At 55.4% G+C, this 21175-nt stretch overlaps 2 protein-coding genes across 2 annotated transcripts in view; both read left to right on the top strand.

The window, feature by feature from the left end:
• The window catches only part of LOC106000117 (extracellular matrix protein 2-like), an 8807-nt gene extending 5568 nt beyond the window's left edge, over window positions 1-3239 (top strand). Inside the window, exons 7-8 of the mRNA XM_013035317.1 lie at window positions 2287-2613; window positions 3062-3239. Coding sequence (XP_012890771.1) covers window positions 2287-2613; window positions 3062-3239 — 505 coding nt within the window. The remainder of the gene's footprint in view (window positions 1-2286; window positions 2614-3061) is intronic.
• Window positions 3240-10980: 7741 nt separating this feature from the next.
• Bgn (biglycan) overlaps window positions 10981-21175 on the top strand; it is a 31432-nt gene continuing 21237 nt past the window's right edge. Inside the window, exons 1-4 of the mRNA XM_013035316.1 lie at window positions 10981-11114; window positions 19154-19405; window positions 19779-19891; window positions 20443-20656. Coding sequence (XP_012890770.1) covers window positions 19165-19405; window positions 19779-19891; window positions 20443-20656 — 568 coding nt within the window. The 5' untranslated portion in view covers window positions 10981-11114; window positions 19154-19164. The remainder of the gene's footprint in view (window positions 11115-19153; window positions 19406-19778; window positions 19892-20442; window positions 20657-21175) is intronic.

Raw genomic sequence — 21175 nt, 5'->3', positions numbered from 1 at the left:
ATAGTGAGAAGTACGAAATAGGGTCTAAGTTGGATAAAGCAGATCACTGGAGGGGGCAGGTTGGGGTCTATATCTTGTCCTGGCCTCTTCCTGTATTTCTTTTGCTCTGTTTCCTCTGTTCTGTGATGTGAGCTGCTCTACCACACTCTCATGCAAACCTCTGACACCACAAGCTAAAGAAATCTTTCCTCCATTTAAATTGTTTATATCAGGCAGTCTGTCATCACAATGAGAACGCTAACTCACATACTTGGTTTGTGGCTGCATCAAGCCAATGTCTGCTTCTGTCTGTACATAGGCTCATTGCCTGTGACTGTCTGTCTTCTCTCTCATCTGTCTGCTCTATATGCACCTGTCATTGTATTTAAGGCCAGTCTAGATAATCTAGCATAACCTCATCTCCACATCCCTCCATTCACTACATCTCCAAAGAGCCTCTTTTATTTTTGCCAAATAAGGTCACATTCAAAGGGCCTGGGGACTAGGATAAGAGTTCATTTTGGAGAGCTGCCATGTAGTCTGTGATACCAGCTACCAGAGGGACCTTCTGGAAGTTCAAAGGTACCTACTACCACCCAGGGCCTCTTCACTACAGGAGAGCACTCTAGGCCTTTGCCTCGTGTGCCAATCTTGGTGAAATCACCCTATTGACTGGCCAGTCTTGAACCTCATCACTCTGCCTATCATGGTAGAGGCCTTAGGTAGCCCTCCCAAAGATGATGATCTTCCAGTTCAGCATCTAGGCCTGGCAGAGGGGTTTCTGCCCCCACATCTTCCCTTGCTCTATATGTAGATATACCTTTAGGGCGGAATTGTTAACCCCACTACCAGAAAGGTCTAGGATGACTTCCCATTCTAGTTTAGACAACTAGGTGAGGGGTGTTGGCATTTACAGACTGTGCACAGTGAAAAGAAGCTACCTGGGTTAGGAACCGAGACCACATTTGGGGAACAGTTTGGAAGGCCAAAGGGAGGCTGGGTGCCAGGTAAGAGGCTAAGGAGGATCTGTTGACCACCAAGACAGGGTGGGGCTAGAGTGGAGAGTGGAGGCAGGGTCTACAGACAGTCCCACCCTTCATTCCCTGGACCAGAGCCTCCAGCCCTGCATTCTCTTGTTCCAGGAAAAAGTTACCAGGACGTTTGGGTTTAATTATTCCTTTTTCCTCCCCCTCCCCTCTCGCCAAGGGGGCAAAGGAAAGCAGACAGCAGCCTGGGAGGGGCCACCCAGCCACGTTCCACTCCGCCGCCTGCCGCCGCCACTGCGGGGCCTGGGCAGGGGGCTGGCCGCCAGTCAAGCCCAGGCAGCTCAGCTCCTGCCTCTCCTGACTCCAGGCCTGCTTGCCTTGTCTCCTCTCTGCTGATGGAAGGGGAGGAGCTACAGCCCACAGGGGCAGGAGGCAGAGCTGCCCAAATGGCTAATTCCCTACTGGAGCTGGGGTGAGGGAGGATCACTGAAAGAAGCCACTTTCCCTGCTCTGAAACATTCTAGAAGCATTGCCACCCTCTGCTCTTGCAGAGCAGCAGGGACCAGGGCTCACTGGCTGCTGGAGGCAGAGCGTCTAGGATCCACCATGGACCAACGCATGGTAGCTTGGTGAGAAGTGAGGGTGGTGACCTGGTTTTCCCTATCAGCCCTGATCTGTCCCTCTGGAGCATGGACACTAAGGGCTGAGAGCCCAGGCATCTCTCTGCCCGTCTGATTCCTGAATGGCTGCTGAAAAGGCTAGCTGAGGCAGGGGGAGGAGAAGGGGAGTGAGAGAGGGCTGAGGGGCCATAGCCCAATGGTGGATCACATACCTACCCTTCTCTAGGGCCTGGGGTCCATCCCCGACTTGGCAAAGGCAGCAATGAAAGGGAAGATTGACAGAGATACAAGGAGAAGGCTCTGAGGCTTTGGACAGGCAGGGAGGAGATAGATTTTAGGTACCTCCCTGTGTCAGTTGTCAGGCCCAATAGTCCAGGAGGCCTGTGACAAGGAACAGAGGGAAGGCAAGAAGTGAGAGAAAGGTCTGCTACCTCTATACTGAGGGTTAGTGTAGCTGGCCCCAAAGGCAGCAAGGAAGGCTTCATCTAAGCTCCCCAATTGCAGGCCAGAGGGGGACACAGAAGCCACCCAGGGCGTAGCCTGACTCAGGAGTCCTATAAATCCCTGCTACCTAGGGTGAAGTGGAGACGGGCCCATCACCCCAGTTCAGAGTTCCAGCCTCTGGAGCTCCACTGAAGTCAGGAGTGAGTGGGACTCTCAAGCCACCAGCTCCCTCCTCACCTGTGTCGTCCACCCCATAGGAAGCTGAAGACCCTCGATCTGTCTCATAACCTGCTGGTGCATGTGCCTTCCTTCCTGCCACGAGGCCTAAGACACCTGATTCTGCATCACAATCTCATTGAACGCATCCCTGGCTATGTATTTGCCCACATGAAGCCAGGCCTGGAGTTCCTACACCTGTCCCACAACAGGCTGCGCAGTGATGGTATCCACAGAGTGTCCTTCTTGGGCTTGCATGCCTCCCTGGCAGAGCTGCTGCTGGATCACAACCAGCTGCAGGCCATTCCACGAGGCCTCCTGGAGCTTAAGGGTCTGCAGGTGCTGCGCCTGAGCAACAATAAGATCAGGTAGGGCCACCTATCTGCGCCCATGTCCAACCCCAGCCAGGCACCGGCTAGGGCAGAATCCTCACCCACAGGTCACAGAAGCCTGAGAGAGGATGGAAGGGGGGGGGGAGATCGTTTCCTCTACCCCCAACCCATGCATCCATCCATCTTGATTGTCATGATAAGAGGCTGTGCTGTGTAAATGGCTGGCAGACCCAGACAGCCAAGATAGGACTTTGGACAGATTAGTCTGTCCAGGGCGTAGGCTAAGGGAAGGCAGAGTGGCAAGGACTGGGGCTAGGAGCCTCGTGCTGAGTGGTCAGTTGAGAGTGAGCTGGGATTCTGCCTGATCCTCCCCCCAACTTCAGATCTCTGTGTCTCCCCTCTAACTATTCCACTCACTGTGAGGTTCTATTTTTGCATGATGCTTGCCTCTCTTTTTCTGGGCCCTTCAATCTTCTTCTCACAGACACGTGCCTCTGAATTCCATCTGTGACACACGTGTGACCCAGGACTCCAAACTTATAGCCACACACCTGGAGAACAACCTCATTGACCGGCGCCGCATCCCACCCACTGCCTTCTCCTGTATCCGAGCCTACCACAGTGTGATCATCCAACCCCAGCAGGGAGAAGAGGACTCCTAGCCCTTCCCCACCCACCTTCCCAAACATGTGCACTGCTCATTGGAGGGCAGCACCCCAAACCCAGCTCCACTTGATCTTTGCACCATTGGATAAAGACTTAGAAGCTCCCATTGCTTTGGTTATGCCCACTTTTTATGACTGATGGAGGCTGTTTCAGTTAGCAAATAACCCAACAGAGGGCAAAGGATGAAGAGGGACTTGACTGAATTAAATGCATCTCCTTCAGTCCTGTGTTGGGAATCCCTCCTTTCTTCTCTACTAGATTTAGCACACGCACTGCATCTCTTTGTCCATGAGTTTCTGGGGCCCGACCTTAGACAGTGCTTCACCAGAGGCTTGATTCCCATAGCTCCTTGGAGAGCCTCCCCACACCCTACCCTCACGAGGATCCTCCTTTGCTTCAGGAACCATCTGCAGCTGAGCTCTCTCATGCAGGAAGTGCCTGTGTCTTAGACCTGGACCCACCAAGGTAGGTTTAGCTATCTGGTGCAGGCTGGTTATGGAGGCCATATGCCACACTTACCTTTTGTCCTAAAGCTATAGGAGCTAGTGACTACTGCATGATAGCACCTCGGAGGGAACACACTTTTGCTTCTCATCTCAATCTAGGTTCCAGGATCCCCATCCTGGTCCCTCCCTAATGTACACCCAGTCCTGGGCAGCTTTCTAGGTCCCTAGGGCCTCACCTGCATCTCACAGATGGGAGACTAAGGTATAGGTAGGTAAATGAACTTGCCCAAAGACATAGGGCCCACTCACTGTGCAATCAGGTCATGACCCCATGGCAACCTGGTACCGCAGGAAGGGTAGTAGTATCTAGTCAACAATGATTAAGAACTGAGTTCCTTAGTCTGGGCAAAGCCAGGCCTGGACTTGGCAGTTTCCCTGCCTGTGAAGAGACCACAGGGAAAGGGTCAGGGTCCCTGGGTCAGCCTCCACCGGTCACAGTGCCATGGGAACAGGTAACAGGCAGGCAGGGTTGCAACAGGAGAGGGGCAGCACTGCTGCTTTCATGGATGTGGAAGGTTGGAGGACCCAAAGATGCCCACAGACACCTCCCTACCACCAATTCCAACTGGGCTCTGAGCCTGGGAACTCCATCTTGTCTTGGCCCCATTCGTCAGCTGAATCCTTCCCCCTCCTCCCCCACTCCCACATTCTCAGCAGAAAAAAAGGGCCAGAGTTGGAGGGGTGCAGAGAGAGGCCTGGGAAGCTAAGCTGGTGGAGTGTTTGCTTTGGATTCATCCCTGCATTCCTTCTCCTCCCGGGTCTGGGCCCACAGATATGGCACTTCCTGTTTGGGCTGGGTCAGAGGTCATCAGCCCTGGAGGCGCTGGCCCTGCTTTCTCAGCTCTCTGAGAACCCACCCTCCCCAGCTTGGCCACCCCAGCCCCTGCCCTTCCTGCTCTGGCCTCTTGGTCCTCCAGCCCCCACCCATTTTGCAGTCAGTTCAGGCCTGGGAGGGCAGGCAACTCCAACATTCTTTTCTCCTCATTTTTACCTCTGCTGTGCAGATGAGACAAAGAGGCCCACAGTCCCAGGCCCTTCTTAGACCTGTGGGGGGGGGAAGGAGAGGAGAGATGGTCCCCATGTGAAGATGGATGGGGAAAGAGGGTTGGCATTCCATTGGTGATGCCTAGGTTCATTTCACTTCTTAGGAAGCAGCTGGGGCCGCTAAAGAGTAGCAAAGTCTCCCTCCATGACCTTCCCTACTCTGAAGAAGGAGACTAGCCCTGGGCATTTTATCAGGTGCTTGCGTTCACCACCTGGACTTGGGAAAAGCTAGCCCCATGACCAGCTGGAAATTAGTCTGGTCCTCAGTTGGGACAAAGGGACCTGGTCTTTATGTATAAGCCATCATTCACTAGAGCTGCTCAGCACACCGGCATGATTGAGGTGGGGACACCTACTCTCTGTAGCTCTGGCTCTTTTCCAATGCCCCAAGAGAGCCAGAGCTGAGCACTGGGGCTGGGGGCAACATCTGGTATCCAGGAATTTCCACGATGTGATGATATAGAAGGGTGAGAGTTTGGACTGGTAGCACTTGGACACCCCCAGCCAGAGCCCAACCTAGGGAGTAAATTCAAAACATGGAAGCCTGGTGGCAGGACCATGCCACCTCCTGCCCATTCCCATGCTCCCACTGTCTACCAGTTCCTTAGGCCCACACATGACATCCTCATGGCATGGTTAGTACACTCCTCTTCAGGCAGGTGCTGACTGTCTAAAGGCACAGTATGTAGGTAGCCCAGTTAGTCAGTCTAAGGTGCTAATCCTCTAATGTGACATAGTGCTACTAAGGGGTCATACGATGAGAAGGGAAACGCTCACTGGGCCCCAGATTGAGACTGGGGTACAGAGATAAAGGCTTGGGACAGTGGGGACAAGGAGGGTTACGTATAAAGCCAATAAGCTTAAGTGGAAAATGGAAGGGAGGAGCCATGTGCTTATTGGGGCTGGGCCTGTGACTCCTGCCAGGGACCTCATCAGTGGGAACTTACAAGTCTGCTCCGCTCGTCCCAGTCCAAGTCCCATCAACCTCCAAATTCTTCTCCAATCTTCCAGCCTCCCTGCCCAACTTGTCTACATCCTGTTCCAAGCTTCCCACCCCAGTGCTGGGTAAGCCTTTCTCAAGACTCCTCCTCCAGAAGCAGACTCCAGAAGGAATGGTTAAGGTGCTGTGCCCAGCCCCCACTCCCGCTGCCACTGAAATGACCACATGGGGACAACCTGGAGACCCCAAGTTGCACAGTCCTCAGGTCAGGTGCTGCTCTCTACAAGGCACCTTCAGGTTGGAGTCTGACCACAGGGAAGGCCCTGGCCAGACCCTCCCTGGCCCCACTTAAAGCCTCTGAGTTCTACAGGCTGCAGGCAGAGCCAAGGCAGCATGCTTGGGTCCTTCCTTGTGCCAGGAGAGAGTCCACTGTCCTAGGTGCTTCGTCCACTCCCTCTAGCTGCTCTGCTCGGCAGATCATCCACAGGGTCACAGCATAGCCAAATCCACTTTTCCTCCTCTGGCCACGGCTCAGGCCATGCCTCTAAAGATAGCTAGACACAGGCTGGGCCTTCAAGGAGCCCCCTTTGGGCCCTGAAATTACAGCCCTGGTGGCCTGGAGGGGGGTGATGCTATGTGATTATGTCCTCAGGGGAAGGTCAAAAAAAGCTCCTGGCATGCACAGTGCCAACTTTCGCCAGCCACGCCTCTGCGATCAGCACTGGGAAGCTTCCAGACAGTGGAGGCTTGGCTTACTAGTACCGCCTCAGATGCTACCTCTTGAGCAATTTGGCTCAAACCATGTCCCTAACTGTCATACTCCCTGCACCCAAAGGGTCTCCGGGAGCATCCATTCTCTGCCACCTTATACCACCTGCTCTCATGCTGGTGGTACTGGTGGTGGTGTGGAACAACCCTTTGGATCTGTGGGTCTGCTGCTCACCTGCCCCTACTCAGCTGCTGAGACTGTAGGCATTGATGGGCTGGAGGGGGCAAAGAGGTCCTAGCAAGGTTGTGGATTTGGGAAGCAATGCTGAGCAGGCTTGCTTGCTCAAGAAATACCCCTGATATACCTGTGATGTGTTCCTGTCTAGGCCTCCTCCCACCCATCCCCACCCCTCACCCCCATTTCCTAGGTCATCTTCTGGCTTCTTCAGGCATGTCCTGGCTCATGGTCCCACAGCATGGACCCTCTCCAGGGACAGATCTCCTACCTGTCTCATGCCCTCCCAGTAGCTCGCCACTGCTTCCCAGGTCTCTCCTCTGCTTCCCAGGTCTCTCCTCTGCAGGAAGACAGCCATTGGCCTTTCCTTTTCCACAGGCAGGACAGCAGGTAGATGGGTGGAGCTCCAGGTGGCAGCTTTCTCAGCAGCTGCCACCCCTGTGGAGGGTTTTCTACCAGCCTCTGGAAGCTCTACCCACAGAGCACCTGCCAGTCTCCCCACCCTGCCCTCCAGGGACTCACTGTAATGGCCAATGTCTCATGCCCAAAGGAGACCAGAGGCCTGCCCTTTGAGTGCCCCTACTTCTTTCCCGAGCCTCCCCATTCTAGCTAAGGCACAAACAGCTGCAAGCCAGCTGTGAGGGGGATGTGCTGCAGCTGACGCCCGCTCCTTCAGACACAGGCCAAGGAGGTAGAGGCTGGCTGAGACGCTCCTGCTCAGGGAGAGGCAGCCTCCCTTCCTCTCAGTCCTTTTCCTCTTTGGCCCCCTCCTTCCTTCTTGCTCTTTTCTCTTCTTCCTCTTCTCTCTTCCTCCCTTCTTCCCTCCTCCTCTCAAGCAGAGGACTCTGCCCTGCCCTCCATCAGCACCTACCAAATACTCTTCCCTAGACTGCCTGGTGAGGGCCAAGGCTGCTTAGAGAAGGAGGCCAGGATATAGCCTAGCCTGGCCCATGCAAGACCCCTTTCCCCAGCAGCAGAGCTGGCTGCCCACTCCATGAGTCTGAGGAGCTAGACTCTTTCTCAAGTGAAGAGGGCCAAGAAGCAAGAGAAGGGGCTTTCCCAGGCTGAAAGGCAGGTGAGGCGAGTGGGCTGGTGACAGCAGCAAGGCCTTACCCCACCTCTAGCCCTCTGGGGAGGCATACAACGGAAGGCTTTGGACGCCTGTCTCGTGATGGTGTAGAGTCACACATGGGCTGGGCTCTGAACTCAGTCTGTCACTGGTCCCTGGGGCACTGAGACAGCTGTGCATTTGACTCCTCCTCAGGAATCCTAGGGGCCTCAGGAAATTCCTGCTCTTCCTTCCTGCCTTACCCCCACACACCCGTTTTCTTCACTCCCCACCTCCTCCCAGCTGCGGGGAGGACAGAGGGCAGTAGGCCGCCTGCTCCTTCTCTGCTGGCTGGAAAGATGGCTTGTGCCCAGCCATGCTTCAGCTAGGATCCAATTTATCCTTGTACTCTAGACATGTGGGACCTGAGGAAGAGAGAAGAAGAGGAAAGGAGGAAGGGCAAGCCCGAGGACTGAGGTGCTGCCTGATGGTTCTGGGAATGAGCCCCAAATTAGAGGGCCAGGCCGAGTGACTCAGTGGGCCCTGGGCTGGGCAAGCACTTATAGCTTATTGCAGACTACAAACCACAGACACAAGAACCTTCCAGGCAGGCACAAAAACCATATTTATACAAATACTGCCCCAGATGTATCCCCAACTTCAATGTGTATACTGGGCTCCCCTCCCCATCCCCTGGTCTCCATGCCAGGTCTTGCTACATCACTACTCCAAGACCCTGCCAGAAACACCCAAGACCAAGACCTGAGGGTGAGATCTGTCCTGGAGAAGGACTGGCTACTGCTTACCTGTAGGATGTCTTCATGCTGCTGTTCCCCAACCCGCTTGCCTATTGGTCTGTTCATGCCACCTCCAGGAAGTCTTTCTGAGCCTCTGGTGCTATGTGTGGCCCTAGGGAGGCCAGAAACAAGAGAACCACTGTCTTCTCATGGCATTCACAGTCCTGCCCTGGGAGTCCCCAGAGAAGACCATGATGGCTCCCTCCTGGGATCCCCCTATACCCTGAGCACTGTCCTCAGGGCCGTTTCTCCCTGCTAGGGTTCTTGGAGGCCTAAGATCTGTGCAACAGCTCGTGTGTGTGAGGGATGAGGGGACCCATACCTTCAGCTATCACTCCTCCATCCCCCTCCCACCTGTTTTCTCTCTCTATTGATGGGTCTATGCTGATTATTTCAAATAACTAAGACCGGACATCAATGTGGCCTTTTGCTATTGGGTGCTGTCACTAAGCAGAAGGTTCAATACGTGGTTTTAGACCCTTTTCTGCCTCTGCCCTGATGTCTGCTGACACGTTTAGCATGAGTGAGTAGATACCAGGGTCCAAATCCAGTGTGGAACTGGGAGAGAGATTAGACAAGGGCGAGGGGCAGAGTTCGGGTAGCTTGAGGCTCCTTGAGACTCCCTAGCATTGGTGACATTACACTTGTACTCACCACAAATACGTTTGAGCATGTATACAGTGAAAAGTAAAAGCTGAATCTGGAGGTGTAGCTGAGTGCTAGCACACTGGCCTAGAGTCTGCTCCATTCCCAGCACTGTAAAGACAAAGGAAGGGAGGAAGGGAAGGAGAAAAGAAAAAAAAGTGACAGGAATAAGCCAGCAGACAAAAGCCCTGGGTTACTGTATCGTCATCCAATTGCATCGTCTTGACCATGAAAACAAGTGAACTCACGGTTCCCGATCTAGACCCATTTCTCTCTTCTCTGCAGCCAGATACTACAGCTGGGCCCTGCGGTGATCCTGGCTCCAGGTAAAATCTTCCTGAGAGCCTCTTTCTTGATCTGAGGAAGTTCCATTCCAGCCCCTGACTGAGTGACAGGATTCTAATCCCTCACCCCTGTCTCTCTCCAGTGGCCTTCCCTCCAGTCCCGCCCCTGACAGCTTGTCCTTCTTCAAGCAATATTCTTTTTTCTTTCTTTTTTTTTTTGGTCGTGGGGCTTGAACTCTGGGCCTGGGCACTGTCCCTGAGCTCTTCAGCTCAAGGCTAGTGCTCTACCACCTGAGCCACAGTGCCACTTCCAGTTTTCTGAGTAGTTTATTAGAGATAAGAGTCTCACGGTCTTTCCTGCCTGGGCTGGCTTTGAACCGCGATCCTCAGATCTCAGCCTCCTGAGTAGCTAGGATTACAGGCGTGAACTTCCAATGCCTGGCCCAGCAATATTCTTGTTTGCGCTTCCCCCTCCCTTGGCTCCCCACGGTCACTTCGTGCATCTGGGGCTTCACCTTGGTGTCCCAGGGCAGTGGGGGGGGTCCTCACTGGACAGAGAGGAGGTGCCTTGCTATACATGAAGGCTCACTCTGGCCCTCAGGAAGTGGCTGGCTAAGATTTGGCAAGCTGGACCACTTAGTCCCTGAAAGTGACCAGAGGAAATGCTTTGCACTCAGAGAGCGGTTATCATGTCCTAGGGGGCCTGCTGGGATTGAGCAAGGAGAATGACTGTCTGGCTTCCTTTTCTCTGAATCAGCGTTCCCAGTACAGCTTCTCCTGCCTTTCAGCTTCTCTAAAGCCTCTGAGCAGGCAAGCCAGGGAGCTCCCCCACCCCACTCCCTACATCTGCCAGTCCCTCCTGCCAGCCCCAAGCTAGTTCCCTTCCTGCTGTCACCCAGACAGGACCACTGCCTCCTGTTAAAGGAAGAAAGACTGGAGTAGAAGGAAGGCTTTCAGGGAGGCTGGGAGCCTAGATCAAGTCCTTCCAGAAATCCACAACAGCTACCTCTCTAACCCCAGAGAAACCACCTTCTTGTTTCAGCAGGCAGAAGGAAAGTTCTGGGTGGAATTAGGACAGAATTTCAGGAGCCACTCACTGGCCTAGTAATGGGAGGCCATATCCCTCTCCTCTCCCATTTCTGCCCTCTCACTTTCTTCTGCCCAGTGAGTGCCAGCAAGCGCCTCAGTGTCCCCATCTGGACAGTGGAAAGTTTGACTGAGTCAGTGCCTGTCCAGAGACGCCAAGGGTCCGTGTGTGTGTGTGTGTGTGTGTGTGTGTGTGTGTGTGTGTGGTGTCCTCTTGAAATCTGCCTGGGGGGGCGGGGTGAGGGGCGCAAGGGGGAGGGGTAAAGCTAGCCCAGCCAGCTACAAGAAAATTGCTCCCTTTGAAGCTGCCAGGGGGGACGGAAAGCCTGCCCCCTCCCTCTTACCCGCCCTCCCTCCCTTTTGCCTCCCTCCCCGCCCCCTCCCTGCTGTCCCCTCCCTGTCGGCCCGCCCGCCCAGCCTTTAGCCTCCCTCCCACCGCCTCTGTCTCCCTCTCTCCAAGAACTGCCCAGGAGTGAGCTGCTGCTCTCGGTCCACCAGGCCTGATACAGACACTTGGACAGCCTGACATCTTAGCCTACCAACTAGGCAGCCTGCACCTGGCTGCTTCCACGCCCCAGGTAGGCCCCCCACCCCCACCAGCCTCACATATGCCCACCTTCCCTTGGAGACACTGGCCTCCATCTGTGCTCACTCTTCTACTCCTGGCTCCTCTGTCCTGTCCCCCACTCTGCTGCCTCTGCTGCCCTGACCTGTGGCCCCGCTCTCCCCAGTGTCCATGGCTCTGCTGCCCCTTACTACCTTTCCCGCCCCTGCGCACCCCAGAAGCTCCTGGTTCACGCCCCTTCACTGCCACCCTGTGGCCCCCTTGGTCCTTGTCCCATGTCTGTGTCTTCTCCCCACTCTCTTCCAAGCACCTTATCACCTTCCCTTCCCTCTCCCTTCTGAGCCTGCCCAACCACCAAGCTGTATGCACCGCTTGTTCTCTGCCTTGGGATGTGTGTGCAGCAGGGGGGGGGGGATGGGGGGGTTCCTCACTGCCAACTGTCCACCTCTTGCTCTCTGCCTCAGCATGGGCACCCTGCCACCCATCTGGCTGGGTGGCTGGCACCCTAGCTCTGTCAACTGCCTTGTCTGTTCACCAGCAGCCACAAGGAGGACACCCTCCACTTGCTGCCAGCATCACTCTAGGGCTTTGTGCCTGCCAGGGTCACGGAGGCCCTGGGGCACCCGCCGAGCTCAGCACCCAAGTAGTCCCCTGCTGCCCAGGCTATTCCTTGGCATGGGCTGAGAGCCTTGCTTTCCCAGGCACAGCCCAGGCACCCTGCCCAGATATTCCTCGCTTACCACAGACAATGAACTTCCTCTGCTTTCTCCTGGGCGAGGTGTGGGTCCACAGAGCCCTAGCTACAGGGGTCCTAGGTGGGCCTGCCTGGGTGCCTCTGTCCTGTCCCTCTGGAATTAGGACTCCAAATGGGCAGCAGGCAAGTAGGAGAAGAGGAAATCAGGATACTGTGCCATGTTCTCAGAGACAGCCCTGGCTTAGGGCCCTAGAGGGGCCTGCCAAGGGACCCAGAAGAGGGAACAAGAGAGAACAGAGCCATCTGGGTGTCCACCAAGTGCCCAGGGACTCTGCAGGAATGAGAGCACCCTTTGGCTGCTCCATGGGTGTGGCCAGGTGCCCATTTGCCCAGAGCAGGAGGAGCTGTGTCTTCACAGCAGAGCCACAAGTGAGGCAAGCAGGAACGATCTCATTGAGGCCACGGACATTATTCTCCAACAGTCTTCACAGGTAGCCTGCTCTCCTGACTACCCACTAGGAAGTTCAGGTCCTGTTCCTGGGGCTCCTGCCTCTGTGCCTTGTCCTTTCCTGGCCTGCCTGCTCTCTGCCCTGTAGTGGCTGATTTAGATGGACACAAGCAAATAATTATCCTTAAGTACCAGGTAGAGTCCCAGGGGCCTGCATCCAATGGGTACCGGTGAATACCTCTGGGTAACATATACTCAACTGTGTCTCCCACAGCCTGGGAGAGGTGGGAGGGCAGGGATGCCTTTCTGTAGAGTATGCCTGTATATGGTGGCTGTGTGCCAGTGGGAAGCCTTTGAGGGCAGATCTGTGGATGTGTATGGACAGAAAGACACACGGCTGCCTTTAAGCCACTAGGGCTGGGCAGCAAAGGCTGGCTCTGAGTCAGGAAGCAGAGAGGGTTCCTGTGGCCAGTTAGGCAGCTGGGTGTGGCCAGCTAGCCTTCGTGGCCTATGTGCACACTGGTCCAGGGACCCAACTTGGAGGAGGGATTAACTCTGCCATTGCTTCAGCACCATCCTCAGAGCAGGAGCCAGGGCCCACTTTGTGGCTGGGAAGTCTGCAGCAGCTAGGCTCATCCTAGGGGTCCTGGGAGGAGGAGTGCCAGCCCTGAGCATCCTGTGTGTGCAGGCTGACTTGCCAGCACTGCTCCAAGCCAGTCCCTCCTGCAGCACTAGGCTGTGGGATCACGGATGGGAAAGGGCAGGAGGAAAGGGGATACTTCCTCTAGCTACATGCTGGAAGTCACTTACAAGGCCGATGAGTATCTCTTCCAGGGACAGTACCAAGTCCCAAGAAGAGGAATTTGGAATGAGGCCACACTATGCACTTTGCCCCTCTGGAACCTTCCCTAAGGACTTCTGGTTTCTTGGAACTCTGTGTGGGGGTGTAGGGAGGGGATGGGATTCCACTCATCTTCTGGCTTCCTGGGCCCACCCACTCCATAGAGACCATGTAACATTAGTCTGTCCCAGGAATCATGTGTTCTCTGTCCCATGGGATTCTTAGCCTACCTTTTCCATGTGATGCACCTGCTGGAGCCCCACACCTCTGACAACACCACTGATTATTACAAAGTCTTCCCACACCCATCACGACCCCCTCCCGCTCCTCCTCTCTAGTTACTCCCAGCCCTCCTCCGCATTGCCCCGCCCACCTCCCAGGCTGGCCACCGCCCCCACAGTCCTGGCAGCAGGCTGTCCCTGGCAGCCTAGGCTCACACCTCGGAGGGGAGGGGGTGCAGCCCACAGGGACCTCACTCACACCAAGTGGTACAATGTGGCAGAGCTGCCCTCCCCCACCTGGCCACGGGCTGCAGGGTGCAGGGTAGGCACAGGCGCTCTGTAGACAGACCAACCTAGGGTCCTGCAGGCTCTGATGCTGCCTCATCCCTGGCCCACTGGAGCCTGCGTTATCCGCTGACACCTCCCCTCCCCAAGGGCTCTCCTTCATCCTTGGCCTCAGACACTGAGCCAGGGGAGGTCAGGGGCCACAGTATAAGTTGTGACCTATAGAACCTTCAGGGAGTCAGCAGAGGGATAAGTGAGCACCACGGCTAAGAGGAGAGGGCAGCTCAGACTTGCTCCATGCTTAGCTTTTCTCATCTTCTGAAATAACTAGCTTCTTCAGGTTCTCAGGGGAAGGCCGGGGCTTGCTGAGCCACTGCCTCTGGGAAGCGGGAATTTTGTGTTTTGTCCCCCATTTGGAACTGACAGCTTCCTTGGATATTTCTGTGACTCTAGGTGCAACCTCAGCCTTTCCCCATTTGTTTTCTTGCCGTATGCCTTCTTGCTCGGAGTCAGAAGAGCCCCAGAAGTGGCCTTCTGTGGGCTTTAGGGGACTCTGACTGCAAGGAGCCCCCACAGTCCTTGGGAGGTTTCAAGGTGGACAGGATCCTAGCCTGGCTGGCTGGCTAAAGAGAGCTAGATCTCACCTCAGCCAGAGCCCTTGAAAGGGAGTAGGAGGAATGTAGGAGAGACGGTAGGAAACCCCATTCCAAGGAAGCAAAGAGGCTCTCTGGTCTTGGGACCTGGTTGCCTGACTGGTCTCCTTCCCTGGCAGTGAGATGACACTGGCAGGTGGGTGGTTACGTGGAATCCCCGCTGTACCATTTCCTCACTGTGTGGCCTTGGGCAGGGGTTTGGGGGCAAACTCTCTGAGCTTCGTTTATCCCTCCAGCACATGTTAAAAGCATAGCTTCCTTCTTATGGTCAACAACGGGAGGGTGGCTAGGTGAAGAAGTCTGTCAAATCCCCGGCCCTGCCATTGGGAGATGCTAGCATCTTCCCTCTTCTCCGAAGAGTCTAACACAAGGCAAGTAGGAGCCTAGATTTCTTCAGTGACCAGGAAGAGGAGAGAGAGCCCTGGCTCAGGTGAAGAAAGACCAGACAGCCTAGAACCTTCAGCCAACCAGCATCATCTTCTGTCTGACTCCAGAAGTGTCTTGGTACATTAGGGCAGGGGATAGAAAGCTTTCCCTTGATGCACCCAGCCATCGTGACAGCTCCCTTGTGCTTGCTCCTTGAAGCCTCTTAAGAGCAACATTTAGGTACAGCCCATCTCCCAAGACTGACTGAGAACATGCCCCAACTCTGTCCAACCACTGCAGCAGTGCCAGGACCATGAAAGGAAACAGCTGCCCTAGCGGTCACCCTTGGGGATCTATCCCATAGCTGCCACGTGAGACAATGGCCATGAGTTCAGTGTGTGGCCCAGATTGCAGATGTGATGGGGCTCAGGGTCATTCCTCCAATCCCCAGCTCCACATGCACATTTACATGGCTGTGCACGCACGCACGCACGCGCACGCACACACACACACAGAGCCTTCGGCAGGGCCTTGGGAAATGCACATTCCTTTGCTCTGGTTAACACTCAAGCAGAGGCTGGAGCCTAGGGGAGATCAGGACGGTCCCAGAGACCAGGCCAGGTGTCAGCCTCTTGGTTGAAGCTGCAGACAGCCTCGGTGTTCAGAGAGGAGGGGAGAAGGTCACCCACACTTGCTCCCTGCCACCCTCTCCCACTCCCCAAATTCCAGAGGCTCAACAGGGCTGTGCAGAGGGCAGCACATTTCTCGGAGATGCCCCAGCTTTAGCTGTACAGTGTGAGCCCAGCGTCTACTCCTTGGCAGCTGCCAGCGACACATCTGCAGGCGAATGCCTAAGGCCTGCCAGACCTCCAGTCTTGCTCCTGCCACCCTTGGCCTTGCCTGAATGCCTGGCACAGCCCCTCCATGTTTTCAGAGGCTGCCAGCGTGTCTTGTTGAGCTGTGACTTGGAGCAATGCTGCATAGAGGACTGCGCTGGCTTTCAGAGGGGCAGACAAGGAGGGCCCTATTGAGATGGTGGCAAAGGCTCCAGGAAGCCCAGCCTCTTCCCTTGCTGCCATCTGCGGTCGCCAAGCTGAGGCTCACCACGATGACCACTTCTTTCCTTTGCTCTGAGGAGGTGGCATCCAGCAGACTTAGCTGGCTTTGATGGAGCTTAAGGAAACCTCCATGAGGGTCGATGAAGGGAAACTGAGGCCCAGAGGCCCCATGGGTGGTGGGGAGGTTGGGAGGGGAGGGACTTCATGTAGGTCTCACAGTGTCTGCCCATGGGTTGCTTCCTGTGTGAGGAGACCAAGGATGATCTGCAACACCCTGACGTTTACCACCACCAGACAAGGGAGATTCTTCCCCCAGCTGTCCTCATTACCCAGTTGTGAGCCCAGGGCCTCCTACTAGACAGCCCTACCTACAACCCAAGGGTAGCTGAATGAGCCGAGTGACTGGGGGTGACGGGAGAAATCAGTTCTTCTCTCTAGGCCTCAGTTTTCTCATCTATGAAGTGGGACTACAGATGCCAGTGTCAGGAAAACATTCTTTCTGGGGTCTCGGCTATGTGAGATCCCTTGCCGCATCCTGTAGGCTTTGTGTTGCTGAGAGCAGGAGAGGGCTGTGCCAAGAAGCTCACTTCGCCCCCAGCAGTTCAGTCATGAGTCCTACAACAGCTGCCAAACCTTGTCCTGCTTCCATCATGGGGCCCTGGTTTGCGGGCCTCTCAGCCCTCAGTCTCTAAACCCTCAGGATGAGCCCAAGTCGGAACCAACAGGCAGAGTGCTGGACTCTTGTCTGTGCCCCTCTCTCAGCCCCTTGGGAGCCCCTTCACTTACTATGACGTCAGGCAAGTCTGCTCGGAGCTGGTGAACTTCCTCTAGGGACCCCATTGTCCCAAGGCTGTACCAGGGCCTGGATATCCTCTCCCCTGGAGGAGGGAGTCCTCGCCCAAGCAGATGGCCCAGTTTCCTGGAAGTGCCTGTGGAGGAGCTTCATCTCTCTCATGTGTGGAAAGCCACGTGTGGCCTTTGAGGCGATTCCTTGATGGGGACAGAAATGTCCTGTGGAGGGCTGGGAAGGTGGCTCAGTGGTAGAGCACTTGTCTTGCATGCATGAGGCCCTGGGTTCGATTCCTCAGCACCACATAAGCAAAAAGAAAAAAGCCAGAAGTGGCGCTGTGGCTCAAGTGGTAGAGCGCTAGCCTTGAGCTGAAGAGCTGAGGGACAGCGCCCAGGCCCAGAGTTCAGGCCCCACAACCGGACCCCCCCCCAAAAAAAAGAAGTGTCCTGTGGAGACCTCAGCCCCCAGATCTGGAGGCTCCAGGTTGGCTATGGGTAGATGGTCCTCGGCCCCTACCTTCCCCACTGCATTGGGCTTCCCCATCCTCAGCCAGCCAGGTAGACTTGGGTCCCAGGCCCCACCCAGGAGGCGGGTGGTTGGGCAGCTGTGCCAGTCCTGACTCATCCTCCTGTGAGGTAGCAGCTTGAGCTTCAGCTTCAGCCAGGGCAGCCGTGGAGGCAGCTCCTGCCTGGCTTCCATTCCAACTGCTGTGCTGCCTTCGGCCTCCTCTTCCTGCTCTCCCACTGCTCCTGCTTCTCTTGCAACTCCTCGGGTGCACACCTGCACCTGGACAAGGGCCCTGCCTGTGGAAGCAGGCACAGGAGGCCTTGCCCAACCTGGCCCTGCCCTGAGGCTGTAAACCAAGGAGAAGAAGGGGGAACACACCACTTAGGTAGGCGAGTTCGGGTCTTTCTACCCACTCTGGGGCCAATACTTCTGGTGGGGTCCCCTGGGTCCTGCCAGGCCACCTGGGCCTGGCAAGTCTTCCGATGTGGCCATACATAGCATCGCAAGGGTCCTTTCAAAGGAGTGAAGGAGTGAGAGAGGTGGAGCACCTCTCAGTAGGGGACTTTCTCTGACCTCAGGAGTCTGTACCAGGCCCATATGTATATGCGAGAGGGAAACGGAACTAAGTGTTGGGCTCAGCCCCTCGCATTGCTATAGGATCTTAGGGCCCAAGGAAGCTACTTGTTGGAGGCAGCTGCCACTCTCATCTGCACACAAGCTCTTCCATCCAGGGAATGGGTGGGAGCCAGGTCAGGCCCCATGAGCCACTCAGGGGGACATATGCTGGGGATATTCTCTGCAGCACCCAGGCAGCAGCACGAGCCAGTTTTCTCTCAGGATGGACAGCAACTGGTGGTGCAATGCTTGTGTCCAGATTCAAGCAAGCCTGGGGGTGGCTAGCTCCCTGCAGGTACCAAGGACTCCAAAGCCACAGCTCCTTTGTCCCCTGGGCCTGCCCAGGAAGGCCACTCCCTACAACCTCCTCTATCTTTGCCTTCAATGCTGAGACTCCAGGGGACTCACATGGAGCCCACCCCTTGCCAAACTCTGCCTGCCAGGATGAAGTACAAATGAAAGCTTCTTTGTAGTGGGCTACTTTGAATCTCCATAGTTCCCTGGTGGCCAGCTAGGTTCCGTGTCCACAGATGCACACAGGCAACCCCAGACATCCATGCCCGAAGGGTAAGCTGACTTGACATGGTTTTGTCCGCTCAACAGATGGGGAGAATGAGGCCAGAACAAAACTCGAACCTGTGCCAGGGAGTGAGGATGGTTGGAAAGGAAGAAGGTCTGGCCCTGCCTGATATGTTCTAGGTGTCTGGGCAGACTAAGCCCTGGACAGGGTCAGTGTCTGCTGGAGAAGAAAGAAGCAGGCAGATGCTGGGGCAGGCTCAGGCAGAGCAGCATCTCCTCGGCCCCTTCCCAGCTGCCTCAGCCCTGGGAGCTTGCAGACAAGCCTGACCCTGCCCTGCTACCCTGGTGGCAGCCTGTTCTCCTTGGGAGCTTCTCCAGGGTCATGGGCCCAAAGGAAGGTCAGGGGCAGATCTGGAGTTCTTGTGTGCTGAGGTCCAGCGGAATGGAGGGAGGGCGAGAGGGTGAGGGGGAGAGGGAGGGGAGGACAGTGGCCTGTCCCCCTCGCCTCTGCAACCTCATAGGATGCCTCTCTTTCTCCAGCAGGCCTTGTGCGCCTTGACCTCGGGGCCCTTCTCAAAAAAATGTGGACCTGGGGGAGGGGCTCCGGCAGGGAAGGAAATGACTCATGGCCACCTAATTAAACTAATTGCATCACAATTACCCTGAGCCTGAAGCTCTGGAGGGATAAGCTGGGTGGCCTGAAGGGGCTAATGGCTGGATTTTCCCTCTACCCCTCCACTTGGCCTCACTGACACCATCCACCCACCCGAAATGCGAAATAGGATCTGGTTAACTCAGGGGCAGGGAGGGAGGCTCACAGCTAATTGGAAAGACATTTCGTTGCCTATGAAACCAAGTCCCACCTCTTGCCCATCACTCCTCCCTCTGCTACCTCGCACCTACCAGGGTGCGAGGAATGCGGGAGCCGGTGCCAAGGCACATATACACAAGTGTGCGTGTGCACATACCACCAGCAACCATTGATGGTGGGGAGACTGGCAGAAAAGGGGGTGCTCTTGCTGACTCGTGACCCTCTCTTCAACTTTGGCTCCCAGGGACAACCACCATGCGACCCCTGTGGCTCCTCGTGTCTCTGCTGGCCCTGAGCCAGGCTCTGCCCTTTGAGCAAAAGGGCTTCTGGGACTTCACCCTGGATGATGGGCTGCTCATGATGAATGATGAGGAGGCTTCAGGTGCCGACACGACCTCGGGTGTCCCTGATATGGACGCCGTCACACCCACCTTCAGCGCCATGTGTCCTTTTGGCTGCCACTGTCACCTGCGGGTTGTTCAGTGTTCTGACTTGGGTCAGTCCCTGGGGAGCTGGGGTGGGAATGTACCAGGAGGCTCGGCCCAGCCTGAGAGCCCCAAGTAAAGGAGAGGGAGAGACAAGATGGATTGTCATGGTGTGTGTGTGTGTGTGTGTGTGTGTGTGTGTGTGTGTATGTGTGTGTGCGAGTGTCTATGTGTTTAGACAAAAACGGGGCCTGCAAGCTCTAGAGCTTTTTCTCATTAGCAGCAGAGTCCTTATGTTTGTGCCAATAATCCTCTCTGTGTGTATGTGTGTGTGTGTGTGTGTGTGTGTGTGTGTGTGTGTGTGTGTCCCTGTGTGCCTGGTGTCTCCATCCCTCCACACCAGACTGGGTGGCCCCATGTTAATGTTGTGGTACTGGCTCCCAGGGCTGAAGACTGTACCCAGGGAAATCTCACCTGACACCACGCTGTTGGACCTGCAGAACAATGACATCTCAGAGCTCCGCAAAGATGATTTCAAAGGCCTCCAGCACCTCTATGTAAGCCTATCTGAGGAACTGGGAGAAGTTGGGAAGTCTGTAGTTTGGGTTTGGGTCCAGATGGGTTTGTGTGCAAATATTTGAGGGGTATGAGAGGACCCCAGGGCTCCATGTAGTACTGAGAGAAGCCCGGAGCTGGCTGTAGGGGGTGCTCACGAGGCTGTAGCTTATGTGTATGAGTATAATAAGTCAAGCACACTTAGGTCAGTTCCTTGTTTGGCTGAAAATTTTTTTTATCTTATTGGTTCCTCCTAGCAACACATAAAGGGCAGATTTCATTGTAAACAATGCACATGTGGGGAAACGGAGTACAAGGAGTGATAGGCTGGGCTGGGCAGTAGTGACATAGCTAGGGCTCAGAGCTTTACATGGTTGCTGGCTTCTTCTGCATTCTGCCTACAAGTACACACTGACCTTGAGGCTGTGCCGGGCTCAAACATCTCTCAAGTGCCATCAACGAGGAGCCCAGGAGGCAGAGGAGGAAGGGAGAGAAGGGTGGACTGGCTGGAGAGTTGGGACATTTACCTCTGTCACCTCTGCCCCTGCCTCAGGCCCTTGTCCTGGTGAACAACAAGATCTCCAAGATCCACGAGAAGGCCTTCAGTCCCCTTCGGAAGCTGCAGAAACTCTACATCTCCAAGAACCACCTGGTGGAGATCCCTCCCAATCTGCCCAGCTCCCTGGTGGAGCTGCGCATACATGACAACCGCATCCGCAAAGTGCCCAAGGGGGTGTTCAGTGGGCTCCGGAACATGAACTGCATTGGTAAGTGCAGACTGAGCCTAGCGCAGAAGTTATTCCATTCCAGCATCGGCTAGGAAAGCAGGGTCCCAAGCAGCCCCAGCAGAGCCCAGTGCACCTCACAGAATGCACCACATGTTTGTTTCAGCGTATGGTAAAGGGATCCTGGAGGGTAGCTTTAAAGGATCTGTTCAAGACTGTCAAAAGCAGTCTGAAAGCCAAGCTCCACTGGCTCACGTCTGTCATCCTAGCTACTCAGGAAGCGGAGATCTGAGGATCGTGATTCAAAGCCAGCCCAGGCAGGAAAGTCCACAAGTCTCTTATCTCCAATAAACCACCAGAAAACCAGAAATGGTGCTGTGGCTCAAGTGGTAGAGTGCTCACTTTGAGCTGAAGAGCTCAGGGACAGCACCCAGGCCCAGAGTTCAAGCCCCATGACTGACAAAAAAAAATAAGGCAATCTGGGCTGGGAAGGTGGCTCAGTGGTAGAGCACTTGCCTTGCATGCTCAAGGCCCTGGGTTCGATTCCTCAGCACCACATAA

This window comes from Dipodomys ordii, unplaced genomic scaffold, assembly GCF_000151885.1.
Source record: "Dipodomys ordii isolate 6190 unplaced genomic scaffold, Dord_2.0 Scaffold209, whole genome shotgun sequence".
Lineage (NCBI taxonomy): Eukaryota > Metazoa > Chordata > Mammalia > Rodentia > Heteromyidae > Dipodomys > Dipodomys ordii.
The sequence above is the reverse complement of the archived record's forward strand: the minus strand, read 5'-3'. Positions and strand labels throughout refer to the sequence as shown.